Below are 19786 nucleotides of genomic sequence, written 5' to 3'. Positions count from 1 at the left end.
AACCTGTGCTGTCCTGTGCCTCTTCCCTTCTTGTTCCAACCAAGCTCCACCAACTCCCTCCAGCTCACCTTTTCTCCAGAGCCTCCCACCCCGTCTGTGTGCCTGGCCATTCCCCCAAGCAGTGACCCGAGCGATGGGAAAATGGTGATTGTAAACCAGACTTGTGACGTTCTCCTCGTCCCTCAGAGGCTACCTGCAACCATATTTAATGTGGGACTGAAAGCACTTTCGGACATAACTGCTTTGTGGTAACAGAGAAACACAGTTATATCAGTTATAACTTTGGATATTCTTTTATAAAGTGGAAATGAACTTTTAAAGCTACAAAGTCACAAAGATAATATACAAATACGTATTTGCTGCAAAAAAATCAAAACAGCGCAGAACTGCACGGAGAGTAGGACTTCTCTTAGCCTTCCCACTTGACATTTAGGCCCAGGTAAGCACAGGTCAGCAGTTTTGGGTTCTATTCCCAGAAAGTTCCCTGTGCATGCAGAGATATGGTTTGCAACTGAACCTTCAGAAGACCCTCACACAGGGCCAGGCCTCAGGAGCGGCACCGGGCGCGCGATCTGGGAGTGCCCAGAACCAGGCCCCTGTCTGGCTCATGCACGGCGGAGGCTCAGAACCGTGCGGAGTGCCTGGCGTGCTCTCTGCAGGCTCTACACTGCAGAATGAATGACGGGATGCAGAGCTGACTCATGTAACAGGTTAGTTTTTATTTTAGAAAATATTAATCTCTGCTTACGTTTTAATTTCTTTTGGGAGATTTCTATTTTCTTCCTCATTTAAACTAAGACTTTTAGATTAGCAGGACTTAAAAAAATAGAACGTGCCTGTAATCCCACTGCTCGAAAGGCTGAGGGGGAGGACCGTGAGACTGAGGCCGGCCTGGGCTCCACGCAAGGCCTTGTCTCAGAAAACAAACCGGCAAACAAGCAAGCGAGCAAGCCTCCGAGTTCTGTAGTTCTGCACCATCAGAGAGCCGCCAGTAAGCGGAACGCATACTTGGGTAAGAAAATAAACATCTGTTTCTGTAAACATCCTGCTTTTATGTATCTCAGAATGATTTCCAACCTCACATTGTGCTTTACTTTCTCCATAAAATAAGTGCCCTGTAAAATCACAGACTGAGTATCTTGATGTACATTTTATTTTCTCTACCTGTTTAATCCACACTAGAAACAGTTTTCAGTTTTATTTTCCTATTTCAAACATCTTTTAGAGATGCCAGAAATTTCCATTGACCACATATCAATAATGCTGGAGTTTCAAGTGGTTCTTTTTCTTTTCCCCCTTAGAGTTCTCACAGTATTTCACTAGGTAGAACTGGGTGTTTCTGCTAGGATCAGAAGGAAAATTAAACTTACAGAAAAGAAAGCTTGTTTCCATAGGAACTTCGAATTGCAGAGCCCATAGGGAGTGGTGGTTACGGCTAGGCTCCGGGGAGGCAGAGCCCTGCTGCAGGCTCCCTCAGAGCGCAGGAAGCAGCCTCACACCCCTCTCCCCGCTGTTCCACGGAGCCTGGCAGCTCTGCCCAGGGAGCACTTGGAACAATGTGGCCCTTTGTTGTGGCAGGGTGATTTACAACAGGCGCAGGCGATCAGGCGGCCCCAGTGCCAGCCCTCCCTCCCTCGCCTGCTCAGAAATGCTTCAGATCGAGAGACAAAGCCTCAGACCTGCAATGGTCCCTCCTCAGTTATACACCTTTAAGAAAAGCCAAAGTTTCCTCATACTCATAACTCTGAAGCGTGTCTGTATCTTCCTTGGCAAACTGAAAGACTTTTTATCATCTATCAACATTTGCCAACAGGTCTTTATTTAGATTTAATGACGATGAGGTAGAATCAGGAGGATACACAGAAAATAAGGAGATAAACAGAAAGTACCACTGATTAGGTCAGCTAAAGATAGCTTGACACCTTTAGCAAAATGGAAAAGCAAAAAAAACCACACACACAAAACTTTTTTTTTTTGAAAACTGGATTGAACCTAAGGAGCACTGAGCTACATCCCTAGCCTTTTTTATTTTTATTTGAAAGAAGATCTCACTACATTGCCCAGGGTAGCTTCGAAATTGTGATCCTCCTGCCTCAGCCTCCCAAGCAGCTGGGATTACAGGCCTGCACCACCAGGCCCAACTACAATTTTTTTTTTAAAGAATAAGAATTTTTTTAAAGAATAAGTAAAGTACCTCACTGCACAGTTATCAAGACCCTCTCATCAGGATGCAATCAAACCCACAATTAGCGAGGCGTATCTGCAATGGAGACAAACAATGGTATTGGCATTTCCAGCTTGGGTAGGTCTTATCTTCTTAGCAGATGTCAGAAGCCAAGGTCTGGATGTAGCCGGTCAGTTGCAAAGAGCAGCTCAGGAATGTGAAGTGGCTTCAGCAGTCTGGTGGACAGCACAATCACCTAACGGGAGGGACAAATGCACCGCAGAAATTAGGGAAGTCAGCACTGGATTATCTCACCACAAGAAGTAAAAGGCAACAAACGATTTTGGAGGGAGGCAGGGAGCCGAGGACCACGAAGAAGAGAGGGTGACAGGTTGGATGCCACCTGGTGCGTGTCCTGCTGGGGGGCAGCTGCACAGCCTGGGAAGGACGACCGTGGGACAGCTGGGCTGGTCTTCAGACCTTTGACCAGGGACACACTGAGAAAGCCCGAGAGTGACGCTGGATGCATTCGAGAGGCCCAGCCCAGCCAGCCCTCGGTGCCGAACCGAGTAAGCTCACACCCCAGCTTTCGCCTGCGTAATGGGGTCTCAGGCTTCTTCCAGGAGCCTCTGCACATCCCAGCTAGGCACACCTAAGCGGTGGGTCTTTGCTTGGGATGTTGCTCGCATTGGTTTCTCAGTACCACAAACTGAGAGGCCAAGCCACAGAATGCACTCCGCAGTGAAGTTCTGGAGACTTTCAGTCTAAGCTCAAGGTGAAGGGCGGATGGGTTCCTTCCGGAGGCTGCGGGGGCGTCTGTTCCGTCTCCTGCTCTCACTCCCCTGTGTCTCTGCACCGTCTTCCTCTGCCTATGTCTGTCACTCTCTCCAGATTTCCCCCTTTCTTCCAGATACAGTCATAGTAGATCAGAACCACACTAATGAGGTCACCTTTGTTTAACCAGCGTAAACACTGTTTTCATAGAAGGTCACAGTCACAGGCCCGGGGACTGGGGGATTTCGACATCTTTTTGGGGGGTGGATGGACACAAGTAAATCGAGAATGATGATGACAGCAGCTAGTACTCACTGGTCTGCTGATGAGCCAGGTTCTGAGGATTCACTCAGTCATCTCCGTTTAATCCTCATCACACGCCCTTATTAAACAGCTGCATTTATTAGTCCTGCTTTGTAGGTGAGGAAAGTACAGACGTGTGAGGTGACTTTTCCAGGATACACATGAGGGGTTGAGTCAGGAGCAGCGGAGGTCCCGGCTCGAGGGCTTCGCCAGGGTTCTGCTAGTGGCTGCTGGGGTCCTCTAACCTATGTGGGGCTCCCTGTGTGATGCCTCCAGCTCCTCTCAGCCTGAACCTCACTCTGGGGCAGATTTCTCTCCCCAGCACTGGGAGGGCTGGGTATGTGACGTGCTCTGCAAGGCCTGGTGAGGTTTTATACGAGTAGCTGCTGCACACCCCTCGTGGAGGAGGGCTGCAGGAAGTGGGGAAGGCGGTGCTAGAGTCGGAACACCGCAGTGCAGCACCCGAGCCGGGAGATCTCAAGGCTGCAGCCTGACTCGGCCTCACCTGGACACACGGCCTGGCTGTGCGTCTTCGGAGGGGTGCAGGTGGGTCCGGGCACTTCCCTGTCCTCTCTCCTGCCCTCCAAAGTTGTTCCAGGTGCAACTGAGGCGATCAAGTAACCACTCATGAATTCACCCGGCTCGCTGATGAAAACTGGAGCCCACACTCCAGTGCAACAGGGGAGGAAAAGTGGATGGGGACCAGTGGAGGGGGAGTTCATCATTTTCTGTTGTTATTAATTTTTCAAAGACCTGCTGAAAAAGTTCTCTCTTTTTTTAAACACTAGTCTGTGGAAGCATCTATTTTACTTGTCTTTGAAACAGTACGATCTTAAAAAAAATATATGGCTCATGTCAGCCAAGTGGCTTCTGGTAGAAAAAAAATTATACTGAAATTTGTGCTTCCCATTTTTTCCTCGAAGGCCACATGAAGGGAGTTTGGAGATGATGAGCAAGTGTCAGCATCCCCTCAGAGTCCGCGAGCACGGTCTGGACACTGAGCAAGCGCACCCGGAGGGGCCCCCCTTCACCCCAGGTCTTCCGCACCACACCTAACAGGTGGGTGGTGACAGCAGCTCCCAGGCCAGAGTGCCGGCGGCTGAGCTGACCCCACTCCATTGCTGACCAGCTAGGTCACTGGAAAGCACGTCACTCCAACTCACCGCTCCCTCTGTCCCAGCAGGAAGAGAGCCCCACTGCAGTGCCTGGCAGGTGGCATAAGGTCCAGAGAGCACAGGAAGAACCGTGCAAGTGTCAGCTATTTGGCTGTGGTTTTTGTGACTGGGCCACAGACCTCCTTTTCAAACTTAAAAGGCCTAAGAACTCTACAAAAATACTCATATGTTTGAACATAGCATTTCAGATACAGTTTTAGGGAAGGTTCGTGGACTCCTAGCGAACTCTGGTTCACAGTTAGGAAGCCCGTGAAAAATGCGCACATCAAGACAAAAAGTCTTGTGCACTTCTGGAAGTGGACTCCTCCAAGGTAAGAGCGGCCAGTAGGGGTTAATGTACCGGAGTCCCCTAGTGAGAGGGCTAGAGTGAGTCTGTGAGGGCTCCGAGACCCTAGCTGGACTGAGGAACCTGCAGCAAAAAGACGGCAGACTCAGCGGAGGTCGCACTTTGAGAGCAGCAATAACCGAGCCTCAGTAGTCTATCACTCTCCAGTCGTGTCCTGGGCCCGTCTCCACCCGGAGCTGGAGCGCGAAGCCCAGGCCTCTCCCACCTAACCCAGCAGGTCCCGACACCCCCACCCGGGGCACGGCTGAGTGGGAGGCACCTGGGCCCTGCTCTGCAGAGGGTGAAAGAAACAGATGGAAAACGAGGCCCCTCCTGAGGTAGGGCAGGGGCCCTCGAGCAGGGGCTGAGCCCAGAAACTTTCCCCGAGGCCGTGGTCAGGAGCACAGGGCGGTTTGCGCGTGGGGCCCGCGCCGGCGCACTTGCCAGATGGCTGGCTGAAGTTGCCCATCACTCACGGCCTTCGTCTCCTCATCTCTGAGCAAATGCAAACACCGGTGTGGAACACTTAGCATAGCGCAGACTCCAGGGGCCAGGAAACAAACGCAGCTGCCGCTGCGCTCCGGCCTGGGGCACTCCCTGGGCCGTTAGACTTCCTCATGGGCTTAGAGCCCTTCCCTCCCCCACGGCCGTCCTTGGCTAGGCCCGGCGCCTCTGCAGGGCGTTCCAGGCCTTCAGATCGGGCTTGCTGCTCGGCACCCCGCACCCCCGCCCTCGCCTCCACACCCCTCCCCTCAGTCCTCCTTCCACCCGCAACTAACTGGCTCTTTGGGGATGTGTCCTTATCTGAAACTGAGTTCCTCTCCTACTGCCCAACAACCTGTCCAGCCGCCTTCAATCCGCTCAGGCCCCATCCGCTCCGGAAAACCTTCCCAGACCAGCCTCCCGCCAGGCTGCGCGCACCCCGGGTGTCTGTGCCTCGCTGCACCCCTTCCCTCCCTGGGCCTCTCACTGCTGCTCGGCGCCGTCAGCCCTGGACTTGCCGAGTTCACCACGAGCTCAGCGAAGGCGGCAGGGCGTCTGGCTCGCTCAGCAGCAAGGTGTCCCCTCAGGGAGGCCCTGCAGAAGATGGTCAAGTGACACTGGGTAAATTTGTTTCATACCAGCTCAACAAAAACCTGCTCGACTAAAATTCCTATTCGGGGAGCAAGCGAGGTCACATTGCTAACGTTCACATGCAGTGCAATAGTTGGTGGTCCTTAAGTATTTTTATATCTTAGGTATTTTTGGCATTCTGACTACTTTCGAGTGTTTTAGATTTTTTCCTAGTTTATTCAACTATTGCTGGTTTTGCATAGTCCTTTAGATTCTAAAAAATGGACTTCAAATGTAAATGCCCCCAAGAATGGAAAACACTCAGAAGAGCCTGAAACAGGCCTATCTGATGAAATTTAAATTTTTTAACCAGAGCTAACAAACTTGTGATAGTAGGCAAACTAACCATTAGAGAACTCCTTTCAGAAACTGCCTTTTCTTCTCCTTCCTCCTCCTCCTCTTTTCTTTCTTATCATTATTACTTTGGTGGTTACTGGGGTGGAGCCTATGACCTTCGCTCTGAGCTACATCTCCAGCCGTTAATTTTTTATTTTGAGCCAGGGTCTTGCTCAGTTGTTGAGCTGCCTGGACTGGGCTCGGACTTTCAATCCTTTCAGCTCAGCCTCCCAGAGTGCTGGGATCACGGGCGTGCACCACTGTGCCCTGCTAGCACTGCCTCTTCCCCAGCCATTGAAGGCCGAAGAAAACACCCAGGCCAGGGCCGGCCTTCCCACCACAGGGTGTGCGCGTGGGTTCTCCAGTCCGCTTTCCTGCTCGGTGTCTTCATCCTCCTCCTCCCATCCTTCCCTCTCCTTCTCCTCATGCTTCCTCTCTTTGCTTAGTTTTGCTTTTTCTTCCCCTCAGGTCAGGCCTAGGTGTCCTTCAAGGCGCAAGAGGCAGCTGGCTGTGGCCCTAACGCACCACGCCTGGTCCCCCGCCACCTGCCAAGCTGGACTGCAGTCGCAGCGGCCTCTCCCCAGGCTGGAGCACACAGGGTGCTGCCAGGGACCCCAGCAACGGTCAGGACGTGGCCATGCCCCACCCTGTCCTGCACTGTTGGCTATCAGAGTTCCTCCCGAGAGAATTACCCGTGCACAGAAAATCTTTGCTAACTGCAGACCAATTTTATACCTAACAGGAGAAACGGGGCATGTAGCACAGCCAAAATATTTTTTCATTGAAAAGCCCAGCTTAGGTGCAGTTTGAAGGCGACTATGATTTAAGTGCTACCAAGTGTTGCTAATGCAGTCAGTTCCATGGTGGAATATTGGAGGGTGGAACTCTGCATCAGCCACAGGATCTGGCAAAGCAGAAGAGTGACAGAAAAGATGCTGGTGGACTGTGAGCCGGCGTGGAGGCCAGCAGGTTCCCAGAAGCCAGGGAACCAGTGTCTCCAGCGCCTCCAGGCCCATGCCAGCGTTCTGCTCTAGTGGGGACGAGGGCCTGTTCGGTGTGTGTTCTCAGCCTGCCCCCACACCGAGCAGGGGCAGCCCAGCCTCAGGCACCCAGCCCCCTTGGCTTCCTCTTCCCCAGCCACCGCTGTAATGTGCAGGTGGCAGCATCTTCCTGTTCTATTTCTGCTGAATGCAGAGGCATTTGAACTGCCAGCCCTCTGACTTCTAACACTGGGAGTCCAAGGAGGCTGGGAGTAGTTTTTTCTTCCTTTTTCTTTTAAACTGGGCAGAGTGTTCCTTGAGGTAAATGGTGCAGGCACAGGCACCAACACTCGTGTTCGCCCGTACGAAGAGCTGCAGCATGTCACTTTTGAGGCACTACCTAACCCTGCGTGCACTCTTCCTGCACTCAGCTATGTCAACACAGAAAAGGCTTGGATGGTTCAACAGAGGGACGGCTGATTAGCTCTTCTAGAAAACTTGCGAGCTGTCTGACCTGCTGTCACTTTGTCTCAGAGGTCCTGCTGTGCTGTGCTCGAGGCTGTCAGAGTGTGACATTTCAGATCATCTTTTTACCTTTGTCCCTTCTGATTTTGTAGCAGTTGTTGGTAGTGGTGTCCCTAAAGTCACTAATCTGCCTACACGGGGTTTCCTATCAATTCAAAAATAACCTGGAGGCAAGTCTGAGCTCTCCTTGAAACCCGAAAACTGCAAAATCGTGTGTGCATGAACATATTTCCAGATCTACTTTAAAAACATTCCATCCTCACAAAACATTCAACTGCAGAAAGGTAGAACCGCACGAATGTGTGGGTAGGTGACCTGCCGCCTGTGAAGAGCAGGGGTGGCAGGGTCGGCTTGCCCACCTGGCCTCCCCTTCCGCCTGAGCTGGATGTTCCCGGTACTTCCTGGGAGAGTTCCTTCCTGTTATTTCCTTCTCACAATTCCAGGCTTCGGTTGGCCTTGCAGCTACCACCCAGATGCGCAGTTCAGCCGACTGGAGCTAGCTGGCAGCGAGCAGCGCGGAGAGGGGCTGGTGGCCGGCACAGGGGCACTGCAGAAGCCTGGAACACACCCACCGTGCTCTTGCGGCTGCTTGGGGCGGGCGTTGGGACGTGCCTTCCTCAGCTGAGTCAGGGAGGACTTCTTGCAGCCAGGAAGGGAGAGTTTTTCCACTTCGCCTACTTCCTCTCAGCAAGCGCAGGCAGGGAGAGCCCAGGAGACACGACCCCACTACAGCGCAGCAGATGGGATCGCGGCGGCTGGTCCCCTGTGGCTCACGCCGTCCTTCTTGCTCTGTGCTCAGAGCATCTGATCAGCTCCCTTTGGATAGATGCTCCACAAATGCTCTCCACATCTCAGATCCAAAGCCCTCGCCTCCTGAGAAGTGTGGGCCACCTAAAGGAGGCTCTTCTGGCTCCTCACCACAGTCCCTGCCTGTATCCCTTGTCTTCACATCCTGGCGGGGTGGAGGCGCCATGAAAGCAGGAGTCTGCCTGGCTTGGCCGCTGCCCTATCCCAGCACAAAGAACAGTGCTCACTGAGCACAGCACGGGTGCTCACTAAACACTCGCTGGATAATCCGTTAATCTAATTTAAGAGATGATCGAATTGATACAGAATTGAGAAGACACGGATCAATAGCAATAGTTACAAAAGATAAAGTGGTTTGAATTGTCCGTACTCGGTATGAATCAATAGATGGGTGTGATTTGTATGGTCTTTCTCAGAAAAGCTTCTTCTCTCTTAGGCCATGAAAACATGTGTAAAGTTTTTACTGTTCAGTGTTGGACATTTAACAAGCATTCGTGAGGTGGCTGCGTCTCAAGTGTGTGATGCTGGGACGGAGGGTGTGTGATTATAAAGTTAGTCCATGCTTCATTTGGCATAGTTCTGGGTAGAATTAAGGGTGTCCTACCCTGGGTGTGAGTGTCCCACCCTGGATAAGCTATAAGGTGCAGAAAGAGGGTCACAGCTTCTCACTTGCTTTCTTCCTGCTCTGCTTTGCCTTGGACTATTTATCCTCTGCGATGCCCTCTGCCATACCACCCTGCCTTGGAGCCAGCCAAATAAACCAGCTATGGACTGAAACCTCTACAAACTGTGAGCCAAATGAACCGCCCTCCTTTACCTTTGGGTGTTGGGTATTTTGTCTCAACAGTGAGAAAAATAACCAAGACCGAAGCCATGTGGGGATGAGACGGAGGTGGCCCCGATTTCCTCTGCACTGCTCAGTCCACACCAATGGGATGGATTTGGTTCTAATTGTGTGGGAGCAAGAGAGACAAACTGATGCTGATGACAGCAGCCTCCATCCGGGACCTCAGGTCCACCGCAGGCACGAGTGGAGTGGCTGTGGGAACTGAAGAGAATGTTTGCGGTAGGACAGGGGCCGGTGTTGTGGTCTGCGTAAGTGTCAGGTAGAGGATGGATGAACCCCGTTTCTTTTAAGTTCTGTGTGGCCTGAGAGCTGGAAAGTACCGGTGAGTGAGCTCCGGGGAGGCCATTCAGGCCGTGTCTAGAGGGGACAAGTTTCAGAGGGATGCCTGCAGACTCAAGCAGGTTGAAGTAGGGGGTGGTCCTCACCCCTGGAGATACGCAGCAGTAGAAAGGCTGTAAACTGTAAGCTGTGTTTATAGTCACTGGTCAAGTGGATACTCAAGCTGGAGCTGACCTCCTGTCAAAGGTGTGCGTCTGATGGTGCACTGGCATGCTGATTCTACAACCCCACCTGTCCGAATAGGTCCTGTGTGCTCCCAACAGAAGTCTGAGTCTGGCACATAATGTAACTGGCACACAAGCTGTGAGGGTTAAGGTGAACGGTCAACTTGGCTGGGGACTAGTAAAGCACACTTCTGGGTGGATCACAGTGACATTACAGAGGGTACTATATCTGGTCTCTGGTGCTGTTCCCTTGCTCTGCTTCCCAGCCACCGTGGAGTGAACAATTTTGTTTTTCCATGTTCTCCTCACACGGTGTTTCCATCTCAGAGCTGATCAACCATGGATTGAAACCTCTGCAACCGTAATGCAAACGAAACCTCTCCTCCTGGAAGCGGTGGCTATCAGGTCATCTGTCCCAGCAATGGAATTGCTGAGCTATACACATGCTGTTTCAAATGCGGCTCAGAAAGCAAGGCCTCCTTTTCACAGTGCTTCTGAGAGCGAGAAGCAGAGCTCTGCTTTTTGCTGCTGTGCAGGAGCTGTGGGGAAGGGAGGGATGAGCTCAGCAGACATCGCTCTGTCCAGGATCCAGGTAATCCCCTGCTTCACACATGTGGAGGCAGACAAAGGGTACCATGACAAAGAACCCACCTGCTTTCCTGCTGCCTTGGGAATCTTCCTAGGGCCTGTTAGTTTTTCAGGGAAGCGGAGCTTTTGGCACAAAGGATAAGCAGCAGTTAGGGCTGCTCCTTAAGCCCGACATTCTGAGACGCTCTTTCTGCAGATGACTGCGCACAGGGTCAGGTAGCAGCAAAGCCACTGTAGATCATGCGTCTCTGTTGTTAAACTCAGGCCACAGGGCTTTGAAAATGTCTGCATTTTATCCTTTTAGCTTGGGGATTACCGTGTCTGTCAGGCGGTTACAAGGCATCACTGTTCTAAGGAGGTAAACATTTAGCTCACCACATGAGGAGCAACAAGAAGGGTGACTGCTGATTTTAAAAATTTCTTATTCAAAAAGGCAATTACTCCCTGAACAGATCCTTAACACTGTTGACAGAGAGGGTCCTAAATGAGGCAGAATTGAACAATTTATCAGAAAATTCACCAGCTGTGACCGTAACGGGCAGTAATAACAACAGCAGAAATGGTTACAGCTGACTAGTCGCTCCTCTTAAGCACCGACTCGAGCTCCCTAAATACCCAGCTCCCATTCGCTAGCTGGAATCTGGACACCAACAGGGCCTAGGTCCTCTGGACAGCACCAGGTGGCCCGGTCACTCAACAACACAGGATGTGCCCACAAAGCCAGTTCTCTTGGAGTCAATAAATCCACCAGACCTAGCTGGGTATAGAGGACCGGGATGAGTCTGAGGCCAGCCTGGCCTACATGGTGCGTTCAAGGCCAGCCTGGACTGTATAGAGAGACCTTGTCTCAAGAGAAGAGAAAAAAGAAAGGAAAGAAGGAAGAAAGGAAACAAAACCCCCACTGAACCACCAGGTTTACTGGGCTCCTGCCACGTGTTCAGGCCTGGGAGGCTCCCGCCTGTGTCCTCATGGAGTTCATGCTTGGTTGAGGAGACCTGGTCAGCAGATACAAATTAGGTAGTGGGCAGGGTAGGGCTTCATCTCTGGGATGCAGCAGAGATGGAGGAGGGGCCTGGAGTCACAGGTGGGACGTCACAAGGGGAAAGTGGGGACCCAGGGCTGGCTATGTGGACACACACAGCTGCGGGTAGAGGCAGGACACAAAGGTCACAGCACCACCCAGGCAGCCAGGGCTGGACCAGACACCTCCCCCCCGCCGTCTGACTCTCCGCAGCTGTACAGACAGTCCCCAGCACGAGCCAGCACCCCATCTGAAGCACTGCATGGCTTTCTGGGAGCCATGAAAAGCTGCCCAGTGACATGTAGAGGTGGCACAAAGTGTGACCTTGAGGGCTGGAAAGAGACCATCCCAGAAGCAAGACTCAACCGGGGAGGTGACAGCTGAGGAGAAGATGCCCAGGCTCCTGTCCTGTGGCATGACAATGCTGAAACATGCCATACCTGGCTCCAGGGCCCAGGACTGCGCCTCGGCTCCCTGCAGAGGTGACCAGCCCAGCAGTGCACTCTGGCTTTTCCTCCTCACTGTCTTGCTTTTCTGATGCCCGCACTCCATCTCCCAGGCACACCAGCTATTCTCACATCCCTCCCAGGGTGTCTTTGCGGAATGCACTAAAGCAAAGACGTTAAACTGTAGCGAGCTGCAGGCTCTGTGACCCCAGCCAGACTGCAGCCTGCAGGGCAGAGGCTCTCCTTTCCGGAAGGCCTTCTCCTAGGCCATGAGCCTCACCCTGCTGCAGAGCAGGGCAGATAATAGTGGTGAGGACACCTGGGGGCGCTGGTGGGGGGCAGCTATGCTAAGAAGCCCCTTCTCAGACCTAGCCGACTGAGGAGTCACAACCGGGTACACCGTTTCCTAATGGAGAAAGCTGGGGCTTTTCTCTCCCAGATCGCCTGACGTGTCAAAGGCAGAGGCAGGATGAGAATTCAGGCCTGAAAACTCAGAGTCTATGTTCTCTGGGACCTGCTGGAAGTAGAGAGGAGAAAACTACACCCCAGTTACTGTCCTGAAAAGGCGCCGTGCCCTCATCTCCATAGTTGGGAGGAGGGCCCTGGAGTCACCCTGTTACCTAGCACCTGGGAAGCAGAGCAAACTGTGGGGTAACTGAGCACTGATTAGAGAAGCCGTGCCCTAGGTGGGAAGGACAGCATCTCGGCCTTGCGGCCTCGGCCTAGGCCGGAGGGGCTGGGAAAAGAGCTCTCCCCTCCTCTCCCTGCCTAACCCCTCTGCGGAGTAGTTTATTTCGCACACCACGGGGATTCCACTTTGGCTCATGTGCTGAGCTTGGGAGCTTCACCTGTCATGGGGAACTGCGCCCCGGCGATGGAGGAGGACAGTGGCCAGGGGCTGTCCGCCCGGGTCTGGCCAGGAGCATGGCTGGCCCTCAGGCAGGCAGGAGAAGGTGACATGGGCACCAGCACGCAGGAGAGAAGGCAGGCAGGGCAGTGCCCTCCTCCCCTGCCCTCTCCAGCCCGACGCGACTCTCGTCAAGTCACCCACGACTCCGTACCTGGGTTCCTGGTTTCAGGGATGCCACAAGGTCTTTGACCATTTTGGCTTCGGAGACTGTGATGCCGCCCACCACGAAGAGTACCAGGAGCGGGTGGTCACTGGGATGAGGCCGGCTCACCTGCAAAGCGGAAAACCAGCATCAGGTGGAGCCCCGGGCTGCCGCCTGGCCGTGCAGGCGGGAGAAACAAGCCTCGTGGAGACCGGGTTTACGAGCCATCAGAGGGGACAGTGCTGGCGCCCTCACTGACCAGGACGACGAGGCACACGGCGCGTGGGTACAGGCTTTTACATAAGATGCACCGAAAGGAAAGCTCAAGGAGCCGGGCGCGTTTGTTCATCACAATTGTGGTCCCGGCGTAACTTCGCTTTCCTGTGACACTCAGTGTGTTCATTTCCGTCATGTCTGCACAGCGCCCTGCGGACGTGATTTTTGTTGTGCGTTTGTGTCCTTGCTGGCTCTCTCTTCCCTTGACCAGAAACCCAACCAGGGCAGGCCTTGCCTGGCCCACTGCTGAGCTGCCAGCGTACTGAGGGCAGGTTTTGGCACAGGCTGGGTGCGACCCAGACGTCCACGGCACGAGCAGAGCTCTTTGCAGGTGGCAGTGGAGGGTCATACCACGATGAGGGAGCCGCAGCCCATCCTCAAGGGCGCCGCAGCCTGGGACGGACTTCAAGCTCAGATCGTCTGAAGGGGTCTCTGGAAAGCCAGGCGCTCAGGCACGCCTTCTAATCATCTTTACGTTTTCCGTGAGCAGCTTAGGGAATGGGAGGGAGGGAAGGGGGAATCTACAGATCCTCGGAATAGGTCGTTGTGGGAAAAGTTACGAAGCTTACCCTCAGGAAGACAACGCTGTACCCCTCCCAAGGGCTTGCTGTCTTCTTCTCCTTGACTGCGCTGTAGATCACTCCTAACCCCTGCACCGCACATCAGCAGCAGCCCTGCTGTGGTCCCACCATCACCACAGCGCATTGACTTGCTCTCGCCGAGGCCACTGATGGCCACTGTGTTAGAGCGTCAGTGGACGTCTGTCTTCATCTGACAGACATTACCGTGGCATTTGTCACCGTCACTGACACCCTCGTTGGCTACCATGACAACATTCTTTTGTTGTCCTTCCACCTTTCTGATTTTGTTTCTTTTCTGGTTTCTCCATAGGCTTTCCCCTTTGGTCTGTCTCTTTAATGTCAGCGTTGCTTGCGGCTCCGTCTTTGGCCCCTTGCTTTTCTCACTGCACTCAGCCTCCCTGAAGGACTCAAGTTTCCCATCTGCCCTCAACCGTCCTTTGTATACTTCCCACATCTATGTCTTCAGGTCAAGCATCTTGTGGGGCTCACTGGAAATTACCACCCGGGAGCCTCGCCAGGTCCCTAAACTCAACAGGCTTCAAGTTTGATACTCAATTCTCTCTCAAATCTAACCTTCTTTGGAATTCCTAACATCACCACCTTTGCAGTCACCTGCGCCAAACTGGAACCATCTTAGACGTTGATGTCTCTCCCATCTCCCTGATCAAGCCCACTGCACCCCTGAAAGTTACCGACACGTCCCTAACTCCCGCTGCCTGCTCAGTCCCAGATTACTGCCGCAGCCTTCTGTCCCTTCCTGCTATGAGTCTCTTTTCTGCCTAGTAAGCTTTTCAACATACAGAGCATGGGCTATAGTGAGTATGCCAACTGTTTTTGTGCATTACCTTTTAAAATTCTCAAAATATCCTCAGAAGCAAACACAACTATTGGTGCATTCTGCAGATGAAGATATTGAAGCAGCTACTGTAAATGTGGAGCCAGGGCACAGTTCTAAGCGCTCCTCAGCTCTGCCACATGCTCAGATCTTTGTACCGTTTCTCATTGCTCCAGGGAGCAAGTTCAAACTGCTTCTTTCAGGATGCTAAGCATGTGTCCTGTGGGTTTGATTTACATCTCCATTTTATCTACTTCACACACACAAAGCCGTTCATTCACAGTGACCAGTGCCACGCCAGAATGTATGGTTATTTGGGTTTTTTTTAACATTTGGTTGGATATATGTCATTTTATTGAAGACAGGTACTGAAAAGTAATTTATCACAAAGGTATAGGTCATTTTATTTTCACAAAGTACACGGATCTGTGTGACCAGCACCGGAGAGCCTCTCAGGCACGTCCTGTTCCACCTCCCCGAGGGTGGCCACCGTTCTAACACTCAGCGTGTTTGCTATGACTTCCTCGCTCACTCGCACACCAAGGAGGCTTCCTCAGCAGCAGCAAGGGTCTGCAGCCCACAGACTCGATCCGGGCCACACCAGGCTCGGGCCTGTCCTTCCCCACAGCATTGCAGTTATTAAATAGTTTGCCTGCCCCTATGTCATAGTGCCTTACATACAGTTTTCTCCGTTTGTGATACCTCTGCCTTCTCTCCTGTTATTCTCTCTTGAAAGCATCCCCTCCTCTGAGAAATTCCCCAATCATCCCTTGACTCCCGCCCACGACCGGAGTCACAGACTCCCCTTGGGATCTTGGCCTTGGCAAACCCATCCATTGTCTGGAAAGAACTGCTTCCTCCTCCAGACTCTGAGCTCCTGAAGGCCAGGAACTGAGCACATTTCCCTTACATTTTCAACACTAAGCACGTAAACTAGCACGTGGTAAACCTTCGGTGTGTGTTACATGAATAAAGTAGATGAATGAATAATGAATGAGATACACAGGTCAATAAGAGATACCCTTCTCTTTCTTAAAGACCTTTCAGAAAGTCTGTTTTGTGCATGGTTCATCCGGCAGTGTAATTAACCCCAAGATTCCTCCCAGCCACACAAACAACTGTTGTTTCTCACTTAATCCTGGGACAGAAATACATTTGGCTCCAGGCTTCAGCATGGTACAATATGTTCCCCAAAACATATGCTTTCCATAAGACGGTCTGGAATCTAAAGTACATGGCTGGAATGTGCTTGGAAGGGTGTACTGGACGATGAAGAAAGAAACGAATAGTAACAACAAAGAAAGAACTATGTCCTGGGGCTAAGCGGGAGAAAATGTTGGTTGGGTACAAACAAATGGGTCCAATGAATGCATGTGAGTGTTTGTTTGCTACTTTGCTTTCAGTTTAGATTTATTTTTTGATGCCAGACTTTCCTTCAGAGTGCATCAAGTCAGCAGGCTACAGGGAAGCAGAGCCCTTTGCATAAGCAGCCGTGCATGGCTGAGTCCTGTGTGCATGCTAGTTCATGGTGTGATGCGCTGTGGATGGAAGATTTAAGCATCATTTTTGCCAGTGCAAATGCAGAGAGGAGTAGAGCAAGTCAGTGACCTTTCTTTCATTTTCTACCCTTCACTGCCTGGGACTTTAAGACATCAGCTCTGGTCAGAGGAGGCGGTTTCCCTTCACCACAGGGTCCTGGGCTTTGCAGCAGAGGCTGCAGGCCTTCTCCCCAGGCATGGGCCTGGGGGGAGCTCTCTGATGTCCAGATCGGCTGCCAGGGCTGCGGCTGTCAGAAGGGTTTCTGGAAGCTCCAGGAGTTCGAGGAGCCCTGCCGCCCACTTGCCCCCCACCTGAGCACCTTCACTCAGTTTCTCTCCATCTGGGAGTCACCTGTCCCCGGAGCAGGCAAGGTCAGGTCCCCTCCTCTGCAGCAGTGAGCAATGCTTTGTGCAAAGCAGAAGCGGGGCACGGGCCTTAAAGGGGCTAAGCCCTGCAGATTATGCTGCCTTAATAACGGTCCTTCTTATACCAGGGGAGTGAATAACACCACCACCCCTGCCACCGAACGCTTCATGTCTAGCGCCACATTTCTTATTCATTTATCCATCCACACAACGCATACGTACGGGGGCCAGATGCCGTGTGAGGTATCGGTGCACTAAACAGAAAAAACCCCACCGTCACAGCGCTTATCTTTCAGTGGATGGAGAATGAACATAGAAGGTACACCGGTAACTGCGGGAGGTGGTGAGTGCCACGGAGGGAAAGCAGGCGGGGAGGGGCACGCACTGTGCTAGGTAATCCCTACAGTCTATGCAGAAGGAGGAGGTGCTAATTTTATAGCTAAGGACACTGGAGCATGTAGGGTAAAATAACTTAGTTCAAGGTCACCATCTAAATGGCTACAGGGTCAAGACAGGAATTCAAGTCTATCTCACTGCTGAGCTGTAAAAGTTCTACCTTGCTATCTATACACTGCCATTAGAAGCAAAGTCTTCAAAGTAAAAGCATTTTTACGTGCTTTGACCTCTTAAAGCTCTCACGCGTAGTGTGTAGACACGCCAGCCAACCGCCAGGCGGTCGTGGGGCTTCCCCGCTGCCATGCAGCTGGGTGGCTGACTGGCCTCCCCGCCGCACTCGCTAGCTTCCTCCTTCCTGAAACTTCTCCATGCCCACCCTGCGCTTCCCATGTCCCTAGCCTCCGCCTGTTCTTCCCGGGCCCTCCCGGGGTGGCTCTCTTGCTGCCCCTGCTCTGTCACCTGTTCGCGCCTGCCTGGTCCTGCCCTAGCACCTCCGCGGGCAGCTCCAGCCCTGCCCACAGTTCAGCACCTCACTCAGGCCGGTGGCTCGAGCTTGCTCCTGTTGGCTCTGGTGAGCCGCGCAGACTCCCAAACTCCACACGCCTAGAATACAGCCTGCCTTCTCTCCACTGCTGCCTCCTGATCAGAGATAGTGCCTGGGGTCAACAGGGTCACGGTCTTCTCAAGCCCGGACCACTCCCTCTCACTCACCACCGCACCCGCTCCATCCCCAGGCCCGTGGGGTCCTCCAGTGCTGCCCCCGCACTCTCACTCTCGGCCCTGCCTGAGCTCAGACCTGCCGCTCCTCCCTGCCCACCCGCCCGCTGCCGGCCAGCCTCGCTTCTCCCGTTCGCATAAAGCCGTCACAGAATTCCTGAAAATTATCTGATAGCGCCTCACGCTTTTGGTCAAGTTTCAGTCGCTAGCCCTTCCTGGTCCAGCCTTCGCGCATCTTTGTCTTCATGTCCTCTCCTTCCCGACCCTGCACCTCGGCCTCAGCCTCTGGGAGCTGCCTGAGACTCCCATGTCACCCTTCTGTCCCGCCCCCGAGGTCTGACGGCACGCAAAGGCCCAGGGGCTGCTCAGACTCCCTGGCGATGCGTCTCCTCCGTGCTCTCACAGCTCCCTTCTCGCTTCCTGTGCTCTGCAACATTCGTGTCCGTTTCCCCAAGAGGCTGAGCTGTGCGGCTGAGCTGCACCGCGGCGGGGACGGTGTCGGGCCAATCCCCGCTCCTCTCTTACCAGACAGTGCCTCGCAGACGCTCTCAGTCATCGCTCACTGTCAGGCTAAGCGCACACGCTGCCTAAGTCAAGATTTTGTTTCTGCTGAATTTGTTCCAACATCCAGCTCACCAGGAGTTATGGAACACATTTAGCAGCGGACACAAGTCAAACCCTTCCTCAGAGTGTACAGCAAATTAAGAAGAAAGCATAAACGACGAGTACAGACGGTGCTGCTAAGGGGCCGCCAGGACTTGTACGCATTAATCAGCACACGTGAGAGTTGTGATGTTCTCCTCTTGTCAGAAATGCCAGGAAGCGTAACGGCCTCGCCAGCGGTTTCTCCGACTCTTGCTGTCTTGTGTGAGTGAGGAGCTGGTTAGATGACTTCCAAGGTCTGTCCGGCCCTCACGGCTAGAGGCTGACGGGAGACTTCACCCAAGACCTAGCACTTCCATCCTTTGTCCAAAGTACCCTTCACCTCCGCTGTAGAACCGCTCCGGTGTCTATCCAGCCACAAGCCAGCATGCTTCCCTGCCACACGGACAAGTGGGTCCCTGGCAGCCCTGAAACGCAGCGCGATCCTGCTGCTCCACACAGCTGGCTGGACAGAGATTTGAGCCGGGGCGGGGGGGCAATGACAGCCTCTTCCCGGGGAGCCAGGACTTGATCTAGGTCAGGGAAGGCTCAGGCAAAGCTGCTGTTTTAAGGACCAAAAGCTGAGGCACGGCCACTCAGCCATGCATTCAGCTAGTATTTATTGAGCACCTACAGCACTCTGGGCACTGTCCAGCGTCTTCCGCAGGACAGGGGAGACGTGCAGACTGCCGGCACTCCGGTGGCTTTCTAGTTCTTAGTCCAGTCCCTCCTGATGCCCACTGCACTGCTGTCCTTGGGTTCCCTGGGATACCCCTCACCCCTCGGTCCTCAAAACACACTGTCCTTCTTAAAGTTACTGCAACCTGCTGGCATGTTAATTGCAACTGAAGGAATTCCAGCTGTTACTGCCTCACCCTCACAAGCTTTTGGGGGGCCACCACAGCACCCTTCCATGTCTCCAGCCGGCCTTTCTCTGTTGCCCCCTAAGGCAGCGGAGCTGTCAAATCATTCAGATTCTGGGGAGGGATATCAGTGGAGCTGCTTTGAGTTTCTTCATAAATCTCATTTTTTTCCAATTAATCATGGAAATATAAGAAATGGCCTAAGAACAGCAAAAACTTCTAAAAAAGCGTATACAAAAGGAGGGAAAAGGAGGGAAAAGGGCTGCGTGCTGCTTCAGATAAAATTCAGCCTCCTTGTGCTGATTCCAGCAGAGAAAACATCTTGACAAATTGTGTTCTTTAGTCAAAACCAACTGAGGTCCAAACACACGGAGTAGATATAAAATACATTACTTGAAGGAGCCTGAAACGCAAACCACGAATTCCAGAAACACACTTTAAAAGTGCTGCCTATTAGCCATGCTAGTTTTAAAATTAAATTACTGTTCCAGCCAGAGGGGGAAGGTCTGTTTTGATTTATTTATTAGATCACTATCAAGCTTTTCTCTAAGGAGCTCAAGGTGCTCTGTGCAGAAAGACTTCAGAAAGCAAGCAGGCTGCTTAAAGAACATCC

General features: G+C 52.7%; 1 protein-coding gene across 1 annotated transcript in view; it reads right to left on the bottom strand.

The window, feature by feature from the left end:
- Positions 1-2114: 2114 nt before the first annotated feature.
- Positions 2115-19786, bottom strand: part of Scfd2 (sec1 family domain containing 2) — a 406746-nt gene continuing 389074 nt past the window's right edge. The window contains exons 8-9 of the mRNA XM_005392914.2: positions 12969-13088; positions 2115-2420 (exon numbers count right to left, since the gene is read on the bottom strand). Coding sequence (XP_005392971.1) covers positions 2328-2420; positions 12969-13088 — 213 coding nt within the window. The 3' untranslated portion in view covers positions 2115-2327. The remainder of the gene's footprint in view (positions 2421-12968; positions 13089-19786) is intronic.

The sequence above is a fragment of the Chinchilla lanigera genome, unplaced genomic scaffold (assembly GCF_000276665.1).
Source record: "Chinchilla lanigera isolate Chin_1 unplaced genomic scaffold, ChiLan1.0 scaffold00046, whole genome shotgun sequence".
In the NCBI taxonomy this organism is placed as follows: Eukaryota; Metazoa; Chordata; class Mammalia; order Rodentia; family Chinchillidae; genus Chinchilla; species Chinchilla lanigera.
Note: the sequence above shows the minus strand (reverse complement) of the source record. Positions and strands in the feature narration are given on the sequence as shown.